General features: G+C 38.9%; 2 protein-coding genes across 2 annotated transcripts in view; one reads left to right on the forward strand and one right to left on the reverse strand.

Moving 5' to 3' along the window:
• The window catches only part of LOC108622494 (uncharacterized), a 28,695-nt gene extending 13,760 nt beyond the window's left edge, over window positions 1-14,935 (forward strand). Inside the window, exon 2 of the mRNA XM_026811531.1 lies at window positions 11,730-14,935. Coding sequence (XP_026667332.1) covers window positions 11,730-11,984 — 255 coding nt within the window. The 3' untranslated portion in view covers window positions 11,985-14,935. The remainder of the gene's footprint in view (window positions 1-11,729) is intronic.
• An 85-nt stretch (window positions 14,936-15,020) lies between these two features.
• On the reverse strand, window positions 15,021-16,999 carry LOC108622493 (threonylcarbamoyladenosine tRNA methylthiotransferase). The gene is made up of 2 exons (XM_018020402.2): window positions 16,358-16,999; window positions 15,021-16,288 (listed from the first exon to the last, which is right to left on the reverse strand). The coding sequence occupies exons 1-2, from the start codon at window positions 16,753-16,755 to the stop codon at window positions 15,064-15,066; spliced, it is 1,623 nt and encodes a 540-aa protein (XP_017875891.1). The 5' UTR covers window positions 16,756-16,999; the 3' UTR covers window positions 15,021-15,063.
• Between the last annotated feature and the right edge of the window lie 510 nt (window positions 17,000-17,509).

The raw sequence follows: 17,509 nt of genomic DNA on the forward strand, positions 1-17,509 counted from the left end.
ATGTTCAACGGTTTGGGAGTTATTGGCCAAAAACGAAAATTTGGAAGAAATTGAAGGGGTACCCCTTGGAAAAATCTCGGAAAAATCGAAAATTTTTTTTTTATTGTTTATTATTAGCAATGTTCTTCCGACGTCTGATTTCTTTTTAAAAAATGCGTTTCTAAAGTGCATACACTTTTGGGATTGACTGTATAGCCAATACATCCTTAAACGCGATTGCTGTTCTACGTTCTCTCCAGATTTTTTTTAAATTTCATCTTTGGTACGACGTGCAAAATTTCACGTTCCTCTTTTAGGGAGACGGAAGGTAAAAGTAGAGACGGTAGGGATTCTCTGGAAAAGGTCTAGGCAGCCCGGTTCGAGCAGGTAGAAAAAAAATGAGACCGTGATCCGGGTTAGCACTGGGATCAGCATCCGGATGTAGCTCTCCGGTCGTTGCTATTCGATCAATTTTGTTGCTCTACTGACGTCACCAACCATATGATTGCCGCTGAGTCACCCTTCGCATCTTCTCTAGCCTAGGTCCACGATTTCCCTGTTAGCCCATTAATTTCCTCCAGAAAAGTGAGAGTCGCATGACCTTACCGTTAATCTCACCGTTAGGAAAAACCGACAATCATTTCATGGTCTCTTTATGCACCGTAACGCGTGGATTAGTCTCCATTTTGTAGTGTCCGTTTCTATTTTACGACATAAGTTTGGCAATATAAAGTAGAAGGCTATAAATTGTAGTTTATCTACGATTAGGTTTATTATTATTACTAGGAAAGGTTTATAGTATTCGACCCTATTTTATTAGCATCGTCCATACAAAGTTTATGATAATTCCGCCTTTTTTTGATACCTGAGGTTTCTGCGAGTTTTATAAAGGAACAGGTACAGTGATCGAACTGATCACTATTAATGGAGTATAACATTTCTTTCCGTAATTAAGCCAGTTATTATTCTAGCTTTTATCCTATTTTTTATTACATATTTCGTAGCGATTTTCTTTACATTTTTCGTCCCAATTCTTCTACGATTTACTTTCTCTTCTCTGCTTCTCTTCTCCAACCTTTCACGCCTCCATCCCGCGCTTCCATTCCTCTCTTCATCTTCTCTTCCCAGCCGCGTTCTCCACATCCGTTTATACTTCTGTCCTTCACTTAGGCTCTTCATCTCCTCGACGTTTTTTGTCTCCTTTCGTCTCTCGATCCGAAGCGACCCGTACTCTCTTCTCGGCCTCCGTTTTGCGCCGCGCCGCACCGGGCGGGCGGCGGCGGCGGCGGCGGCATGCCTTCTCTCTTCGGCCTCGTGGCTACTTACGTACATATGTACCGTACACACACACGAGCGAGCCACGGGACCCGAGAGGTCCCCGAGGATAGAAAGAGAGGTCGGTCCTTGTTGCTATGCAGCCGACACGAGCTTGGATCCGCGAGAGGGACGAGGAGAGCCAGCCCGAAACGAAACGGCCGCCACGATCACGATTATTATTCGCCAGTCCGAATCGCCGTGCCTTCTCACCTCTCATCCTGCTCTCCCTCTTCCCTATTTCGCTCTCTCAATCTCGCCCCCTTCACTTATCAGTCAATGGCTTATCACTCGCCGGAGAACGTGCGTAGGTATGCAAAAATATATAAACAATTACGTGAATTTTCTCCTGATTAAATGTTTATTATAGAAAATAAAATTGTAACGCTGGTGAAATTGATAACAATCGTGTGGGTAAAAGCATTTTTCATCGCGCAAAGGGCGAGGTATAAATGTATTATAGAATTATGGCACGGCGCGAGATGATCGCGCGCCACCGTTTATATACGTCATCGTATATAAAGAAGAAGAAGAAATAGAAATAGGGAGGAGAAGGTTTGAGAGTGGCGTCGCTCGCCAGGGGTCCCGTATGACGTAACCGTGTTTACTTTCAAACTTCCCTTGGCAACAGGTCTTTCCGCGGGTCCCAGATCCAAAGAGAGAAAGGATGGCCCTACTACAATGAGAAGAAAAAGAAGGGCGAACCCTTTTCAATCGATAAGAACATCCCGAGATTAAATCGTTCCGATTCTATCTGGCGCAGAAGTCCAACACTTTTTATCAATTTTTACAAATATCACAGTTGACATTCGATTTGGCAAAAGATTTTTTTAACAGGCGTTCCCCGAAGTGAAAGTTCGTTACGTAATCTTGCATTCTCAAGGAATTCCGATCCTAACTAAGAATCCTTCAAATATTTTTGTAGGCTTAAACATGTTAAAGTACAAATTCCTTTGAATGTTAGTTTTTCATATTTTTTAATATTGAAACGTCATTTCCTTGGCTGACAAATCCTTTGAAAGTCGGTATAACGATTCCGTATGCCGTGCGACGAAGAGATCAATTGTCTAACAAATTAGAATGATAAAAAAGTACGGCTCAGTATATGGAATAGTCTGGTTCTTACACGAGGCTGTTCAATTGCAACGCTTATAAAGGAGCTCGGCAATTAGGATGGTATTGCTCGTGAGTCGTTTTATGGAAAGGGATTCCTTTTCGATTGAAGCGATTAACTCTTCATCGTGTGAGTCTATAAACCTCGAAACGCCTTTCCTCGGGTTCTTGCACGACCTAGACAACGATGCAGTCCGTAGGATATAAGAATGAACGGCCTTGACTTCCTCTCCGGTTCGGTAAGCCCCGATGCACAGTGGATTCACCGTTGCAACGGTCCCGTGCCACGCGTTCTCTCCTTTCCGTTACAGTTTTTCTCATTTATTCAATACCAGTCGGGGATTTAAATGAATAAACCCTTGAGACAGCCGTTCGAGTCTCTCAGCCCATTTTCTCCGTCGATCCTTAATATAAACTAGTGCAAATCATTCTCATTTCGCAAAATTGTATTTCCTTCTCTAATTTCTGGAGCTCCTTATCTCTTGTATTATTGAAAATCACGAATGAAACACTACCCTCAATTTCTATCACGTAACGCTATTAATCTCCAAACACTTCCCGACGGATAATAATAGCACAATTGCATACGTGTTTAACGCGATTAATAAACCCAAAGGCGATGCACGGGGTCGGTAGTTAAATCGGTTTAAGTCTTAAGTTATTCGCTTCACGAATCGAGGCTCCATAAACGATTTTATGAGGCGCAATTCTCTACACGACAATTATAAAGCGTCGACAACGGCAAGAACAATGAGTAACCGTATGTATTACACGATTTGTTTCCTTTTGTACCAGCCGGTTGCTCTATGACTACTAATTAACCGAGATCGTCCCGAAACGAATACGTAAGTGCGAATTGGAGCTCGTGCAACTCTAATTAACAGTTATCGTAATTGAAAGTGTTGTCGGAGTCTACCGGAGGGTGAAAGATAAAACCACACTCGCTCTTCTCTGACTTTTACCTGGCCGCTGTCTCTGTCCCGCGCCTCGTCTCGGCACATCCGGTTTGCTCCTTCGTTCCTTCGTTCATTCATTCATTGCTCCGCGGTTTTCTGAATGGAGCGTCTTCTAGGTCTTGTAGATAGGTAACTCGGTCAATGGGATCGTTCCTCTTCCGCTGTTAATTACTCCGCTGTATGATAGTTCACATAATACGCATAAAATTCTGATGAATCGTTTCCTGTGTTTATTTGTACATCGCACCGTTCGTTGTTATCTCATTTTTAATGACGAATTAATATGATTTCTTGAAATTCTGTTTCGTTCATTACGTTTGCTCATTTTCGCGTAGGGGCAATTGGAGAGGGAAGATTTAAGATCTCGGAGGTTCAGAGGTACATCCTCTTCCTCGGAGGACCTTTGGGACCTTCGACGTCCGAGTTTTATCTCAAGCTCATTATCGGCTCGTCGTTAGCCGCGAACTTTTGCCCTCCGTGTACCTGTTAGCAGATTCCGATCTTCTGAAGGGGCCACCTTTGATTTTTACCTACAACGAAGCCTTACCTATAACGAAGAGATAGGTTCCTCTCCTTCGGTACCACTAATTGCATCCTTGATAAGTACGGAATACTGAGAATCGTTAATACAATACGATCACATAAGTTTATAATTAATACATCTAGAATTTATATTTCCTTTTCATAGGAATTTTGACTTGTTAAAAAGATGCAATAAGGAAATACGCGACGTCTAATTTAATCTCTCGTATATAAAATAAATTAGAGATTGGCGTCTGTATATATAATGCTAAACATTGAACTTCGCTTCGCGTGACACGTTGTTTTTATAAATTCCTAAGAAATATTTGAGATTAGCTCACGTCTTAATAAACGATTGACTCAAACAATTTCCGCGAACGAATTTACTGAAAAAAGAAGAAAAAGTGGCCGCCCAGCGACAGTAAGAGCTGTGGGGGGAGAATATGCGCAGTTAGCGATCCATCGATCTCTCTCTCGAAAGGACTTGCGATCAGGATGACGCGTGACCCGTTCAAGGCCGGCTGATCCTGCCAGACGAAAACAGCTATCTATACACGTAGAAAGGTGTCCTCGGGTGGTAGTGGTGTCAAAATTCATTGGCCAGCCTTGGTCACGCACACGTATACATTATTCAACGCAAATGACGAAAAAATTTGTGGCACTCGTTGCGAATTCAGCACGATGCATCGAACCGGGTAGCAACAGGCCCTCGGCAACAGGACCTGCCTCCTCTCTCCACCTCTCACGTTTTTTCTCTCTTTCTCAATTTTTGTTCCTCTATATCTGAGATACAGTAACTGATAAAAGTATTCCAGGATAATAATCATACAGAGAGGATTTTTATTAATCATTATAGATATTATGGTATTAAAATATGACTCATTATTGTTACTTGATTTACATCATTACTTCTGTGCGAACATAATTTTGTTTTATCATTTAATGTATCAAAAATTCTAAGTGGCACACAATAACTATTCTCTAATCCCTTTGATCCATCATTTCTTCATTCTTCATCATATTTTCAATCAAGGATAATCTAAACTCCTTTTGATACCTTGAATAGAATTGGCAATCTTCTAAACCTTTTGTCGGTCTTATCAGTGTATGTAGCCTTGATCCTCTGGTACTTTCTGCCAGTTCACTTTTAGTAGTTTCACTGGATGTCCAAACGAACCTCCGTGGGAGTTTTTTTCTCGCAGTGAAAGAGTTCATTGACCATAGCAAAACACAAAGTATGTATTCCGTTAGGCCGTGTGTTCCCTTGGTCGAAAAGCGGTCCGGTTTGCCGAAAAGGTATCTCGGTTGTCGCGAGGTTCTTAACGAGCAACGAGAAAGCGACAAAACGAACGAGACTGTCTCGATGAGAATCGAAACGCGGACGTACAGAAGTAAAACGAAATTCAATATGATTTATACCTGAATTTTAAAAAGAAGACTTTGATTATGTATATAAATCTTGTAACATCTCTTTAATCATGTAAAAAGACTCAATTATCACCGAGACCATGTATTGTTAACTTGATATTGAAACCGACCTCGTACGTAGTTGAATTCTGTATTTAATTCGTCGTCCCACGGTGGCTTCGAAACGGTTTCACAATAATTAGACACGCACGAATCTGAACATAAACGTTAGAGGAAACCGGCGATAGAGGTGTAACATTTTTTCCTTTAGAAACGTTTGCAAACACGGGGCTCTAAAGTTCACACTTCCTCGTACACGTTTGAAATCTCTCTTCCGGTCGCTTCTATAATATTCAATGTCAATTAACAAAATTTCTTCAACTTCACCATTTTCTATTGTACACTTATTTATTAAGTTTCAATTTAAATAACGAAAATTTAATCGTATGCTGAATTTTCAGCAATCACATTGAATAACCGTGAACGAATGGACGTGTTCGCGAACAAAGCGGAACGAAATTGTTCACGAAAACAATCGAGCCGATTCTCGGTAACGCGTTCAAGGGTCAGGAACTCTTAGCCGACCTGAGGAACGGAATAGAGAATGCGAATTAGTCGAGCGAGAAACCAGCAGAATTCGCAGCTAGACACGTAGCTAAGCTTTCACGGCGGGATCTTAACAATCTCAGGACCTTAGTGAAAGGTTTAACAAGTTCCAAGACTTATTTACAACCTTTCCCTATCTGAACCCGGCACCAATAGTGGCTTTATCTAAATTAGACTGATGTAGGTGTCCGGGGTCTAACAAAGGAGATTACTAACAGGTTTGAAGTTTCGAATACCTGAAACCTTTTAATTCAACAATTATCCTTTCAGTTCTAAGCTTCTATACATTTTTTTACATTACTGAAATTAATTTCTTGATGACAATTCTGTTTGATAAAATATGATGAATTAACTCATGAATTTTATTACATATAAAAACGATACCGTCGAGCGGATTGATTGAAAAGAATTAATATCGTGTCGACTGAAAAGGCGGGAAGAGAACCTCGTGCGTGGAGCCTGTTCGCGCCAAAAGTTTTTAGTGGCACGCGGCGCGGCGCGGTGACGGGGGTGGCACCGTCTCGGAACGTCCAGACTTGTTGCGGGTTTTGCGTGGCACACAGGCGAACGTCTAATGTACGTTCAGAGAGAGGAGGCTTGTGAATTGGTTTGGGTCTCGAAGTGGGCCAGATGCCCGAAGGCGAACGCACTACGTCAGATGTATCATTATCTCGGCCCCCTCGCTGTTGCTATGCAATTAGAGTCCGTTAATCGTGGTTCCCCACCACCGAATAGCCATGTGACGCCAACGCTTCGTGACGGCGATCCTCTCCGAAAGATGAAAAGAGGCGGGCTGAGAGAAAGGAGGATAGCGAAGGAAATAAGAAGAGGACAGGCCAGAGAGGAAGACGGCAACAACAACAATAACAACCAGCACGTGGTGGGCCCTGTGGGGGCGTGAATCTTCTCTTCTCTCTGTCCTCTCTTTCGCCAATTTCTCCTGTTTCTCGTTTTCGAGAGGTGGTTCCCTCGGACCGTAACGAACAAGGATTTTTCGCACACAAAAACAATTGTTCCTCAGGCGAAATTCGAACCCTAATGCGCACCGTTCCATCGTTTTGCTCTGTTTTTTATTCCGAAGCAATTTTCGAGAGCCTCGCATCTGATTTATGCGCAATCTCTCTCGTTCTGTTCTCCGTCGATGCAGGATCAATTAGCCAGGTGCCCATTTTATTAGCTTAATGTTCGGTAGAAGCTTCTTCGTAGTTAATTAGATAAACTCGCTTGTAGAAATGGAAGGTACAATACATAGATTTGTATAATATTTATGATGAAGTTTAATCGATAGATTTGATGCATTATGATTTTGTATGTATTTCACAATTTAACATAAAAGAAAATTAACATTAACGAAAAGTGTTAGATTTTAGTATGTTTATGCAGACAATATTCTTTGTCAGTCCTTTTTTTCTTTCATGGAAATATTCCGTTCTGAGCTACGATGGAAGGTCCTTCCTTGTATTGCTAGGTCTATGGGTAAGCCATGATAATCCGGCGATCCTTCAAAATTTCTCTATTCCCCGCTTTGAAAGGATGGTCTCCTTTTTAAAATAAATTTCTACCTGAACGTACTAGTATACCTGGTGTCCAGGACGACGCTGCCGGCGTCACAGGTAGTACCTACCTTTTTCGTCTCCCGGAACCTGAGAACCTTCCGCCGAGTCCTGTTCACGGTCGGCTTCGATATTTGGTATTAAAAGAAATTTCCGCCTTGGATAGAAATAGGATCGCCTTACATTGTCAATCTTTATCAAATTTGATGTTTCTCTTAACACCTAAAACTGTCAAGTCATATGGAAGAATCGTCTGAACGCGCGGCGCGTTCCACAGATAAAGCTTGTACTTAAAATTCAGGTACAAATGATTAAAACGCAATATAGTTAGCATGTTAACAAGAGTAATGAACAAACTAAACACGCTTGTTAGATAACAACAGACATAAAGGAACGGAGAATTAGATCTCGTTTGGTTGTCAGTCGATTTAGAACGAATGAAACGACCTCGTCGAGTCAATCTTCTTAAATTTCTTCTGTCACTTTCGGCGGGAATCGCCAGCTATGTATAATTCATCAGTTCATATACGTACGAAGGCAATTTCTATCAGTCCTTTGAACTAATGGGCTTTTAATCGCTCTTGTCTTTCTGAATGCTAATTTTGAATTATGATCCGTCACATACAAGTCTACCACATATTTCAATAATACTATAAAAATGTAGAAGCCAGTATAACGTTGGAAATAAATTTTTACACTAATGCCTACACGTGTTCATCGCGTGTAAATTTGTATATTATGTAACAATGTTGCTCGGCTTTGGGAACATACTGGGATATTAAGGAAATGGTTTAACAGACAGAAAATTAATTGACCTAAGCAAGGGTTTAGTTGAAAGAATGCCGAGATTGTTTCGAGATTAATATTTTGAAAGTAGCAGCGGTAATATTTTCTTCTCAGACGTTTCGGTCGGCCAGAGAAATGTAGAAAATGATCGGTCAGGCTTCCCAGCAGATGCTAAGCGGAAAGAGAGACCCTTTCTCACAATGTGGCTGGATAGAACACGGCCGAAGCAACATTGTGCTTGTATATATACACACACACACATCTATAGAAGGTATGTCGTAACCGACCCTAAATATCCCCAAGAAAGTACCGACCCTCACGATTCTACATCGTACTCTACCAATACTTACACGACTTCCTGTGTGGATTCTGGCTAGCAACGGCTAGTCGAAAATGACTATACCCCGGGTCCAAATGATTTTTGTAGCTCGTCTTCGATAAAAAAAATCGTATCCGAAATGATGAAGTTAATAATCTACCGTAGAAACTATAATTAAGGTCAAGATAATGATTTCGAACCTGTTGAAATATTTGAACGTTGCCGGATTGAGAGAACATTTTTCCTCTTCCAATTGCAATGAAATTAAAAATTCAAAAAGCAGGACGTGCAAGCATGTATCGCGTTAGTATGACAATAAGCAAACGCATTTCGACACATTGTACTATTTTTCATGGTTAAACATGCATGCATTGTAAAGAGTCAAAGAGGAAACCTAAGAAAAAGCATCTGGTTAAAGAAACGTGACCATAAAGTTTAACCCAGCGGTGTGAGACTTCTTTTGAAGTCGTCCGTTAGAAATGCCCTAACTGCAATGTTGTAACAAGATATATTCATATTTATTAGGACCGTCGAAGTTTCCTACCAAAGAGAAGATAAATATCCTCGCCGGGATCATTGGGAAGAAAAAATTTCTACCGAGTGGCAGATAGGCATTACATAGAAGAAAAAAGGGCCAACGGACACACACAATGTTGGGAGCGCCGCCCCAAAAGATTCGTAGAAACATGATAAAAATTCTTCGCCCGCCCCGCGCCGTAGGAGCCCTCATCACAATGTTGAAACTGGGATCAACGAGTTTCGTTGTGCCGCCCGACGGCAACTGGTATTTGTTGGCTTTTTTCGATGAAACGTGCGATGTGTTTGAAATTTCGTTTTTCCGTTACGATACCACCATGGCCGTGTTGATAGTAGCTCGACAAAGTGGAGAACCGAAGCCAAAGAGAGGCGATACAAGCTGCAGAAGCGCGATAACGATTCAGGACACGGCTGCAGAATCTTTTTACTATGTACACCGGAAATCGTCTGGCACAGACTCTACACATATTGGAATTTTTTTATTCTGTTTTCTTTAATAAATCAAGTCTTGGTAGAGCGGAACTTTTTAATTAAATTAATTGATATACCAATTTAGGCTCACCGTCAGCGGTTTTTGCTCCTCTGCTTTCCGACCACAATTATAATTATGTGGAGATAAGGATTCGAGACTCGTTCTTAAACCGGAAGTTGCACGCTTTGATAGGCTGATAGAAAATTCGAAATGGGAGTAACGATTCTTTGTATCCGTAGTAAATTAAATTTAACGTATTCAATTTTGCGCTATTTATAATTCTCCACAGTGGCAAGTAACAAATTAATAGAGATGTCAAGATAAAGATCTGTTTGTTTGAAAAATAGGATGGCAACATCGGGAAGATAGCGATGTGAAAAATGTAAGCGAGAAATAAATTAATGTTTCGAATACGCGAAACGAGTAGCAATGGTCTTTGACAAACGGGTTCGATTCTTATGCTAATTATTCTATAGAAATTCTAGCCGAATATCGCTTTACATATCAATAATAAATTCTGCTTGGAATAAATTCATTTTTCGTAATACATATTTTATAGAATTCTTTATTAAGCCAGGATACGGCTTTGAGGAATGCTGCTTGAACATACTTATTATTCACCCGTGTAGACTTTTATTATAACAAGTCTATTAACGTTGGCATAAACCGGGTGCGTTTCGAAAATTTCGGACCATTTGCCCCCGTCGTTTTCGCCTATCGCCTCGAATTAAGGTGTAACTTAATATCCACGATTAAAATATACTAGGAGAAAGGCTTGTATCGAATTTCGGACTACTCTGATTCTCGGTTCACTTAATCTTCTATCGGCCACCAGGTACGATTCTTGTTTCCACGTTTATGCTTGTCCAGAATCCTACATCTCAACCAACTGTATTTCACATCCTATTTTTTAAAATATCTGCATTTTACATTATAAATGACTTTAGCAACGAGAAACGATAATAATTGTTTATACACTTATTATAATTCTTAGTTTTGTTTTATATATACATATAAGCGGCTGGCTAAATTTTCTCACGTACTTTTCTGCGACTCTAATTAACAATTCACGACGGATGCTCGACGGCATCGGTGGCGGTTAGCTTCGAGCAACGTTGTTTTGTTGTCCGTGACGCTATGCTTCATTGTCAACGCGCCTCGTAATATTACAATTCGTTTAGCATCGAGCATAACTTAATCAATTCTCCTTTCACTCTACAGTTCTTATTTTCTGCTGTTACAGCGAGGTCTCGTTAAAGTGATTCATTTGCACGCGGCTGTACCACCAGATATTTAATTTGATTTGAATATCGATAACTTTCTTATTTCTCCATTTAAACAAAAATTGTTCGACAATTGAAAATATCTTTTATTGGGTTGGCAACTAAATAATTGCGGAGTTTGTCGATAGACTTCTTATTTAAAATCCGCAATCACTTAGTTGCCAACCCAATATTTATCGCCTGACTGAGAAGCGAGCAAAAATAAGAAATGTGGCTTTCACACAGTTTCTATTATTTCAATAAAAGTGAGAGTTAAGTGGAGCAGGTGCAAACTGGCGTAATAACGTAATTAAGTCGAGTTACTCTGACCTGCCTCCAACACTAATTGCTCGAGACTTTCAGCAATTAGGTTTACAGAAACGTAACTGGTCGTACTATCTAAGGGTAGATAAACGGCGCCGCAGATAACGAATCCTTTCACACTTGGAATTACTTTTTGCTTCACGATGCTAGATAACGATAAATGATGAAAGTATCTATTGTTAGTTCGGGAGCGATATTTCTACCCTTTAGATTATGATGATCAATGACTAGTTATCTATGCATCCCCAATGAAGTATCGATGTCCGTAAACTACTTAACAATCTCCTGTTCATTTATCAGTTCGTCAGATAACAGTTTCACGATTCGTAAGGCAGAAGATTCAAATACATTTTAAAACGTAAAACTCTTCCAGTTAGCGGCACTTGTTAGTATGCTCACAGCAGTCGATAAAGAACAAGTCTGTTACTGAATCTGCTAAAGCGATAGCTCGACTCTCTGGCAGTGTAACTTACCATCTGCGAAGTACAGAGAATACTTCGAACTTATGTTTTATTCTAAATTAATCATTTAATTAAGAACGATTTAGCAAAGGAACGACAATGTTGATTTTTGTTGCAGGCTAGTCGCACGCTCGCCCCTTGGGAACACCTACTACGTTGTCCGAAGTGTTCGTTTCCCAGTCACGTGGACGACGAGAAGAACGTGGGAACCTGTTCCAGACAGGGTTGTTCGATGGAATTCTGCACCTCGTGCTCCTCAAGGCCGCACACCGGTCCCTGTAAAACACCGCTGCTGGCCACCCCTACCAAGAGAAACAAGCAACGGTTAGTGATAGGGTCGAGGCAGAGCAAGAGGAACCTCAGAAGATTGTAATGATAATTCCGCAATTGGGGGAAAACAAGTGTCCTACTATTGATTTTAGTTAAATCAATGTTCCCATGTCATCTCTCTCGTTCTCTGAAATCAATTAAGTCGGAGTTTGATTTCAGAAAAGATCACGTGAGATGATCGAATAAATAAAAGAGAGGGTTGCGGGGATCTTATTTATATATGTAGATATATAAGAGAGAAGAGAAAATTTCTAAGAATAAGTGGAAATTCGAGGAAATTGAACACATACTTGAAAACCTAATTTGAAAAATTCAATATACACACCCATCCTTATTTAAAATATTAGCGACCCACTTGCTCTTCGATAAAGTTGAGTTTTTATGAACTACAAATTCAGAAACCGATTTAGGAGACTTTTAGATGCCTTTAAATTCTAATTAAGTCATTTACGTAATGTTGAATGTTCTCCCGTAATTAAGGAGAAAATTAATAATATTCTTAACAAGAAGACATAAATATGTATACTGAGGAGGACTACGGGGAACTACAAGACTCATAAAACCACGAAGGGCATGGGCCGACTACTTTTTATTTAATTCTCTGCAGAACTGAACCTCCCCTTTGCAATTTAATGAATCTTATGTCGCAAGTTTCTCAATTTTAATTCCCTGATTTATAGTTCACCACGTTTTATAATTTATTAGGGAAATTCAAATTATTTTAATCGAAATTACTTTAATCTCCTTTTCCCGTCTTTTATCGTTGCTTATTCACTATTACTTATGTGTTCTTATCCTTGATTATTTATCTTTAGTCATTTCTTGTTTGTACTCGTACCCACATATTTTATTCCAACAACGAAATTCAATGTAAAAATGAAACGTCTTCTAAAGTGAATGTTCTATTTATTTATTTATATGTACTACAATTTTATTCGTAAATACTGTTTTAATCCGTGTGTAGTGGAAACAATGTCTTCTATTTAAGAATTTTTGCAAGCAATAAATATGGTGCAAAATATTAAGATTTTCTCTTCTCTCTCGATTTGGTGCCTTCTCTCAATTAAGCTCTCTCCCTCTCCGCCAAGGGAGTAAACAAATAATTATTTTCCTAGTCTCCGAAACATGAGATCAAAATAATAACTTAGAAAATGCCATGACTCGTAATAATAATAATAAAGAGTCGCTCGTCGAAAAGTATTATGGAAAAGTATGCGTAGCCTTAATTATTATCATATAATTATTATACAGAGTAAGATAAAGAGAGAGTTGTATAAGTATCTAGGAAGTAGAAAACGCGGTGCCAGAAACTATTACGTTTAGAATCTGTAAGTCAAAAAAGTATCGAGAGAATTATTATTCGTCGAGAGGAGAATTCTTCATGATGATTTTCTAATCATCAAAACCGGTACAAAAATAATAATAATAAGATGAATAATAACAACAGGAACTTTTGTGCCATTTTTTTGTTTATGCCATAAGTATTGCCATATTTTTTTTATTACGTTAGCAGCTGACGCTAGACGGGAAGAGAGAAACGAGGACTTCTCTTATTCTCAGGAGCCATACGTGCTATTGTTACTCTTATAGTTCGAATGAAAAATGCCAGTTTTTCCTCATATTCTATTTTATTATTCTCTTCCTTTTTGTACCGGTATGTATGCGGGAAGAAAGACTGTATTGTAAATAAATAAAAGTAATATATACATATATTTTTAATTCCATGTTGCGTATAGTATTTCGTGATCGATGTGAAAAATATAAGAAACGCTCTCTACGGATATGAAAGAATGAGTTCTTTCTATCTGATTTTAATTTCCATGACACATAGATTAAAGTTTGCTTTTTTTTAACAAGAAATTTATTGAATATTTCTTTTTGAAATCTGATATGATCCGATCTGAAAATAATTTCGTCCATATCACAATTACTACAAGATTGCACTCTAAAATCTTGGATTGAACGAGATATAGAAATTTCGAAATAACAGGCATAAATATCGGTCACGAAATTTCTCGGTTTTGTATTATAAGAAAAAGATAGAATTTTATGCTAACAACACGCGTCTGCAATTCTTATAAATGAACGTCTCTCTGTAATTGATAAGCAAAAATTAAGATAACTTTCTATGAAATGTCGGGCAAGATTCTCAGCTTTTCTTTATGAACAATTGTAATTTCGTATGCGCAGGATTTTAGAAGCGTTTTAATAAAATCAATAAAAAATTTTGGCTCGATCAACGAGAGGTCAAAGTCCAGCGTGAACATAATTTATCTGTTTTATAATGAACAACTCGAGAACGACATTTCTGTGATACGGGACATTATCATTCCAGTGTTTTTTATTGAGTAATAATTAAGATTGAGAATAATTTGAGAAACGCTCAAAGATTCAATCGAACAGAAAAGAAATTACTGTAAGATGCATTTTTTTTACCCATCTACTTTACGATTAAATTTTTAGAAATCCAGTTTAATACTCAGGAAGTAATTTTGATAACAACGACCACACGTTTTTAAAGTTAAGCTAACTATATTTTCTAAAGAAGAAGATGAACGTACCAAATGGAAGCGCATCGATATTGCAATAAGTTAATAAATTAGTACGTTTCCTGTAGCGAGTATGTCACCCTTTATATAAATAGTATGCATTTTGTATCAAATTATTTAATTGTTAATCATAAGTTAATGCTCAATACTCTTCCTCTATTTCCTTTTGTATTATTATAATTCGTTTCTAACTAATACGAACGTGCGATTTTGAATGCGTTAATTAAGTTAATTATCATATGTTCCGGGATTATGATTGTTTCTAAACAGAGAACAAACAAGATTGTTAGCATATATGATTTTAATTTTTGTAAGCCCGTGCCAGGGCAGGTTCCTGTATTTTGTCGATTGAAAAAAAATTTATTACCAATTCATTCGGTCATTAAACATTTTATTTCAGATACGAATTAAAGCAATACGTTTATTAATAATCCTATCTCCTCCTTACTTTCCAGAAACGAAAGTAAACTAATAAAGAATTTATTAGAAAGTAAAAACAACTGCAAGAAAAAGAAACATCAAAACAAGTATTCATATAAAATAGTAAAATCCTTTATTTATTTACACGAAATGTTAGGTCGTCAAAAACTTCCATAGTAGCCTAAGTACAATAGCTAGAAAGATTGTCAAGATAGCAGCCATCCTGTACTTGGATGGTTTTAACTTTACACTCAATCCTGATACAGAACCTTTAGGTAAACTAGGTTTCAGTGCTGGAGATGTCCCTTCATTAATCGGTTGTCCCTTCATAGAATATTTTCCCGTTTCCGTGATCTTTACTTTGATCATTTTACCTAAATATTCTTTTTTTAATGGCACCAGAACTTGTTCATAGGCCTTATTATGTCCTACGTAGTGATTCTTGTCGTGAGATACTTCCGTGACCAAGACGTCTTGAATTATTCCCACTCTATTCTCATAGGGAAAATAGGATTGAAAGAACTCGGATAACTTTTTCGTTCTTTTCTTGACATCTTGGGTCGGTACTTTAGGCATCCGAGCTGCTGGAGTGCCTGGTCTTGGGAAAAATTGATTTATAAATAAACTAGGGAACTTGTGCTTCTCGCACAGACTCATAGTCTCCTTAAAATCTTGCTCAGTCTCTGTAGGAAATCCGCAAATGATATCTGTGGCTATAGTTAATCCGGGAACTCTCTCTTTTAGGAAATTGACCACTTTCTCGAAATCCGCCCGAGTGTATTCTCTTTTCATATCAGCAAGAACTTGGTCACTTCCAGATTGAACCGGGACGTGCAGAAAACTATACACCTTAGGATGATTCAATATTTTACTCATCTCTTCTAAGTGTTCCAAGATATACGGTGGATTGGTCATTCCGACTCTGATCATGCATCCTTCGGGCACTACTTCGATCAGTTTCCATAACAATTCGGGTAAACTCGAGCCAATATCTCTACCATAAGTCCCTGTATCCTCCGAAGTTAACCATAACTCGCATACACCTTCGTTAAACGCTTGTACAGCTCTTTCAATTATTTCTTCTGGTGAGTAGCTTCCCAAATCTCCTCTAGCGTGTTTAGTTTTGCAATACGTGCATTGGTTCAAGCACCCAGTATTTATAGCTATGATTTCTATGAGCGGGTTTCTCCTGACTTTTGGTAATGATAAAGATGCGCCTCCTTTTTTCTTCCCTGATTCTTTCTTTTGTTGGAGAAATCTAACCGTATGTCCTTTTAAAGTTTCTTCGACTACTTCTACTACTCTATCTATCTGCTGTACACCAATCATGCTCAATCCTTGGAGAAACGATGACTTTGGAGCACCTTGAGGTACACACCTGAAATTAGATATTTCTTTTAAAGAACATCTTACATTTTATATTTTATGTATTAAATAATATACATACCCAGCCACCACTACATGTTTTCCATGCTTCCTCCCATCTTCGATCTCATTTCTAAAATGATCTTCAGCTGGACTTTTTACAGTGCACGAGTTCAGTAGCCATAAATCAGCTTCGTCTTTGTTCTCTGTCAACTTGTAACCATAGGCGGCAAGTTGACCAGCCATGTATTCACTATCAGAACTGTTATGAGTACATCCCCACGTTTTCACGTAAATCGTCTGCGTTCCTGGAACGATGCTATCAAAAACTGGAGGATCCTGAGCTTCCTCGATTGCTTGTTTCCTCTTGGAGCGAACAGTCACATTTTTCCTAGTGCTATACCGTTCCTTCGGTGTTATATCTTGCGAGGATATCAGATCCTCTATATCTCCAACTATGTCATTACACGGAGCTAACATCTTTTAACTTTGTAAATTAATTTTATTATGAGATCCAATTCGTCAACATATGTCTTGGTCATCTATATTCTCGTAACTGTATCTTCTAATATTTTGTAACTTAGTATCTCATTATTGTAGTTCGTACTTTATTTCTGTCTTTCATAATTAAACGAAATCAAGATTTAATTAACAGTAGTTTATAATTTATTTAAGAAGTACGGTTATGGTTTGTACTGCCTTGCGCAGACCCTCGTGTCGTCCTACTTTGCCTACTTTATTCTCGCATTGCACCGTTGGCAAAGTCGGTAACGTAAATAAATCGGTAATTCATCGGTAGTTCATCGTGGGGCCATCTAGCGTTCATGGCCGCTAAAGTGCTTGGCTCCGATGAATTTCGAGTTCATCGTGGCGCCATCTAGCGTTCACGGCTGCGAACCTGCTTTTCTCACTGTTGCAGCAATATCGGAGCCAAGCACTTTCGCTCTTGACAATAAATTTCATTTTTCGACAATAACTCCCGAACGGATGGACGTAGGGGGGCGTATTTAGGCTCATTAACGCCCCCCTACGTCCATCCGTTCGGGAGTTATTGACGAAAAACGAAATTTATTTTCAAAAGCGAAAGTGCTTGGCTACAATATTGCTGCACCAGAGAGAAAAGCGGGTTCGCAGCCATGAACGCTAGATGGCGCCACGATGAACTCCAAATTCATCGGAGCCAAGCACTTTCGCGGCCGTTAACGCTAGATGGCGCCACGAGCAACTCCAAAAT

This window comes from Ceratina calcarata, unplaced genomic scaffold (genome assembly GCF_001652005.2).
Source record: "Ceratina calcarata isolate Rehan_Ccalc_2016 unplaced genomic scaffold, ASM165200v1 scaffold224.2, whole genome shotgun sequence".
Lineage (NCBI taxonomy): Eukaryota > Metazoa > Arthropoda > Insecta > Hymenoptera > Apidae > Ceratina > Ceratina calcarata.

Excerpts from the sequence above, each read along its gene's own strand:
- LOC108622493 (XM_018020402.2), bottom strand. The coding sequence starts at position 16,755 with ATGTTAGCTCCGTGTAATGACATAGTTGGAGATATAGAGGATCTGATA. Across the intron at positions 16,289-16,357 it reads AAACATGTAGTGGTGGCTGG|GTGTGTACCTCAAGGTGCTC; the intron begins GTATGTATATTA and ends ATCTAATTTCAG.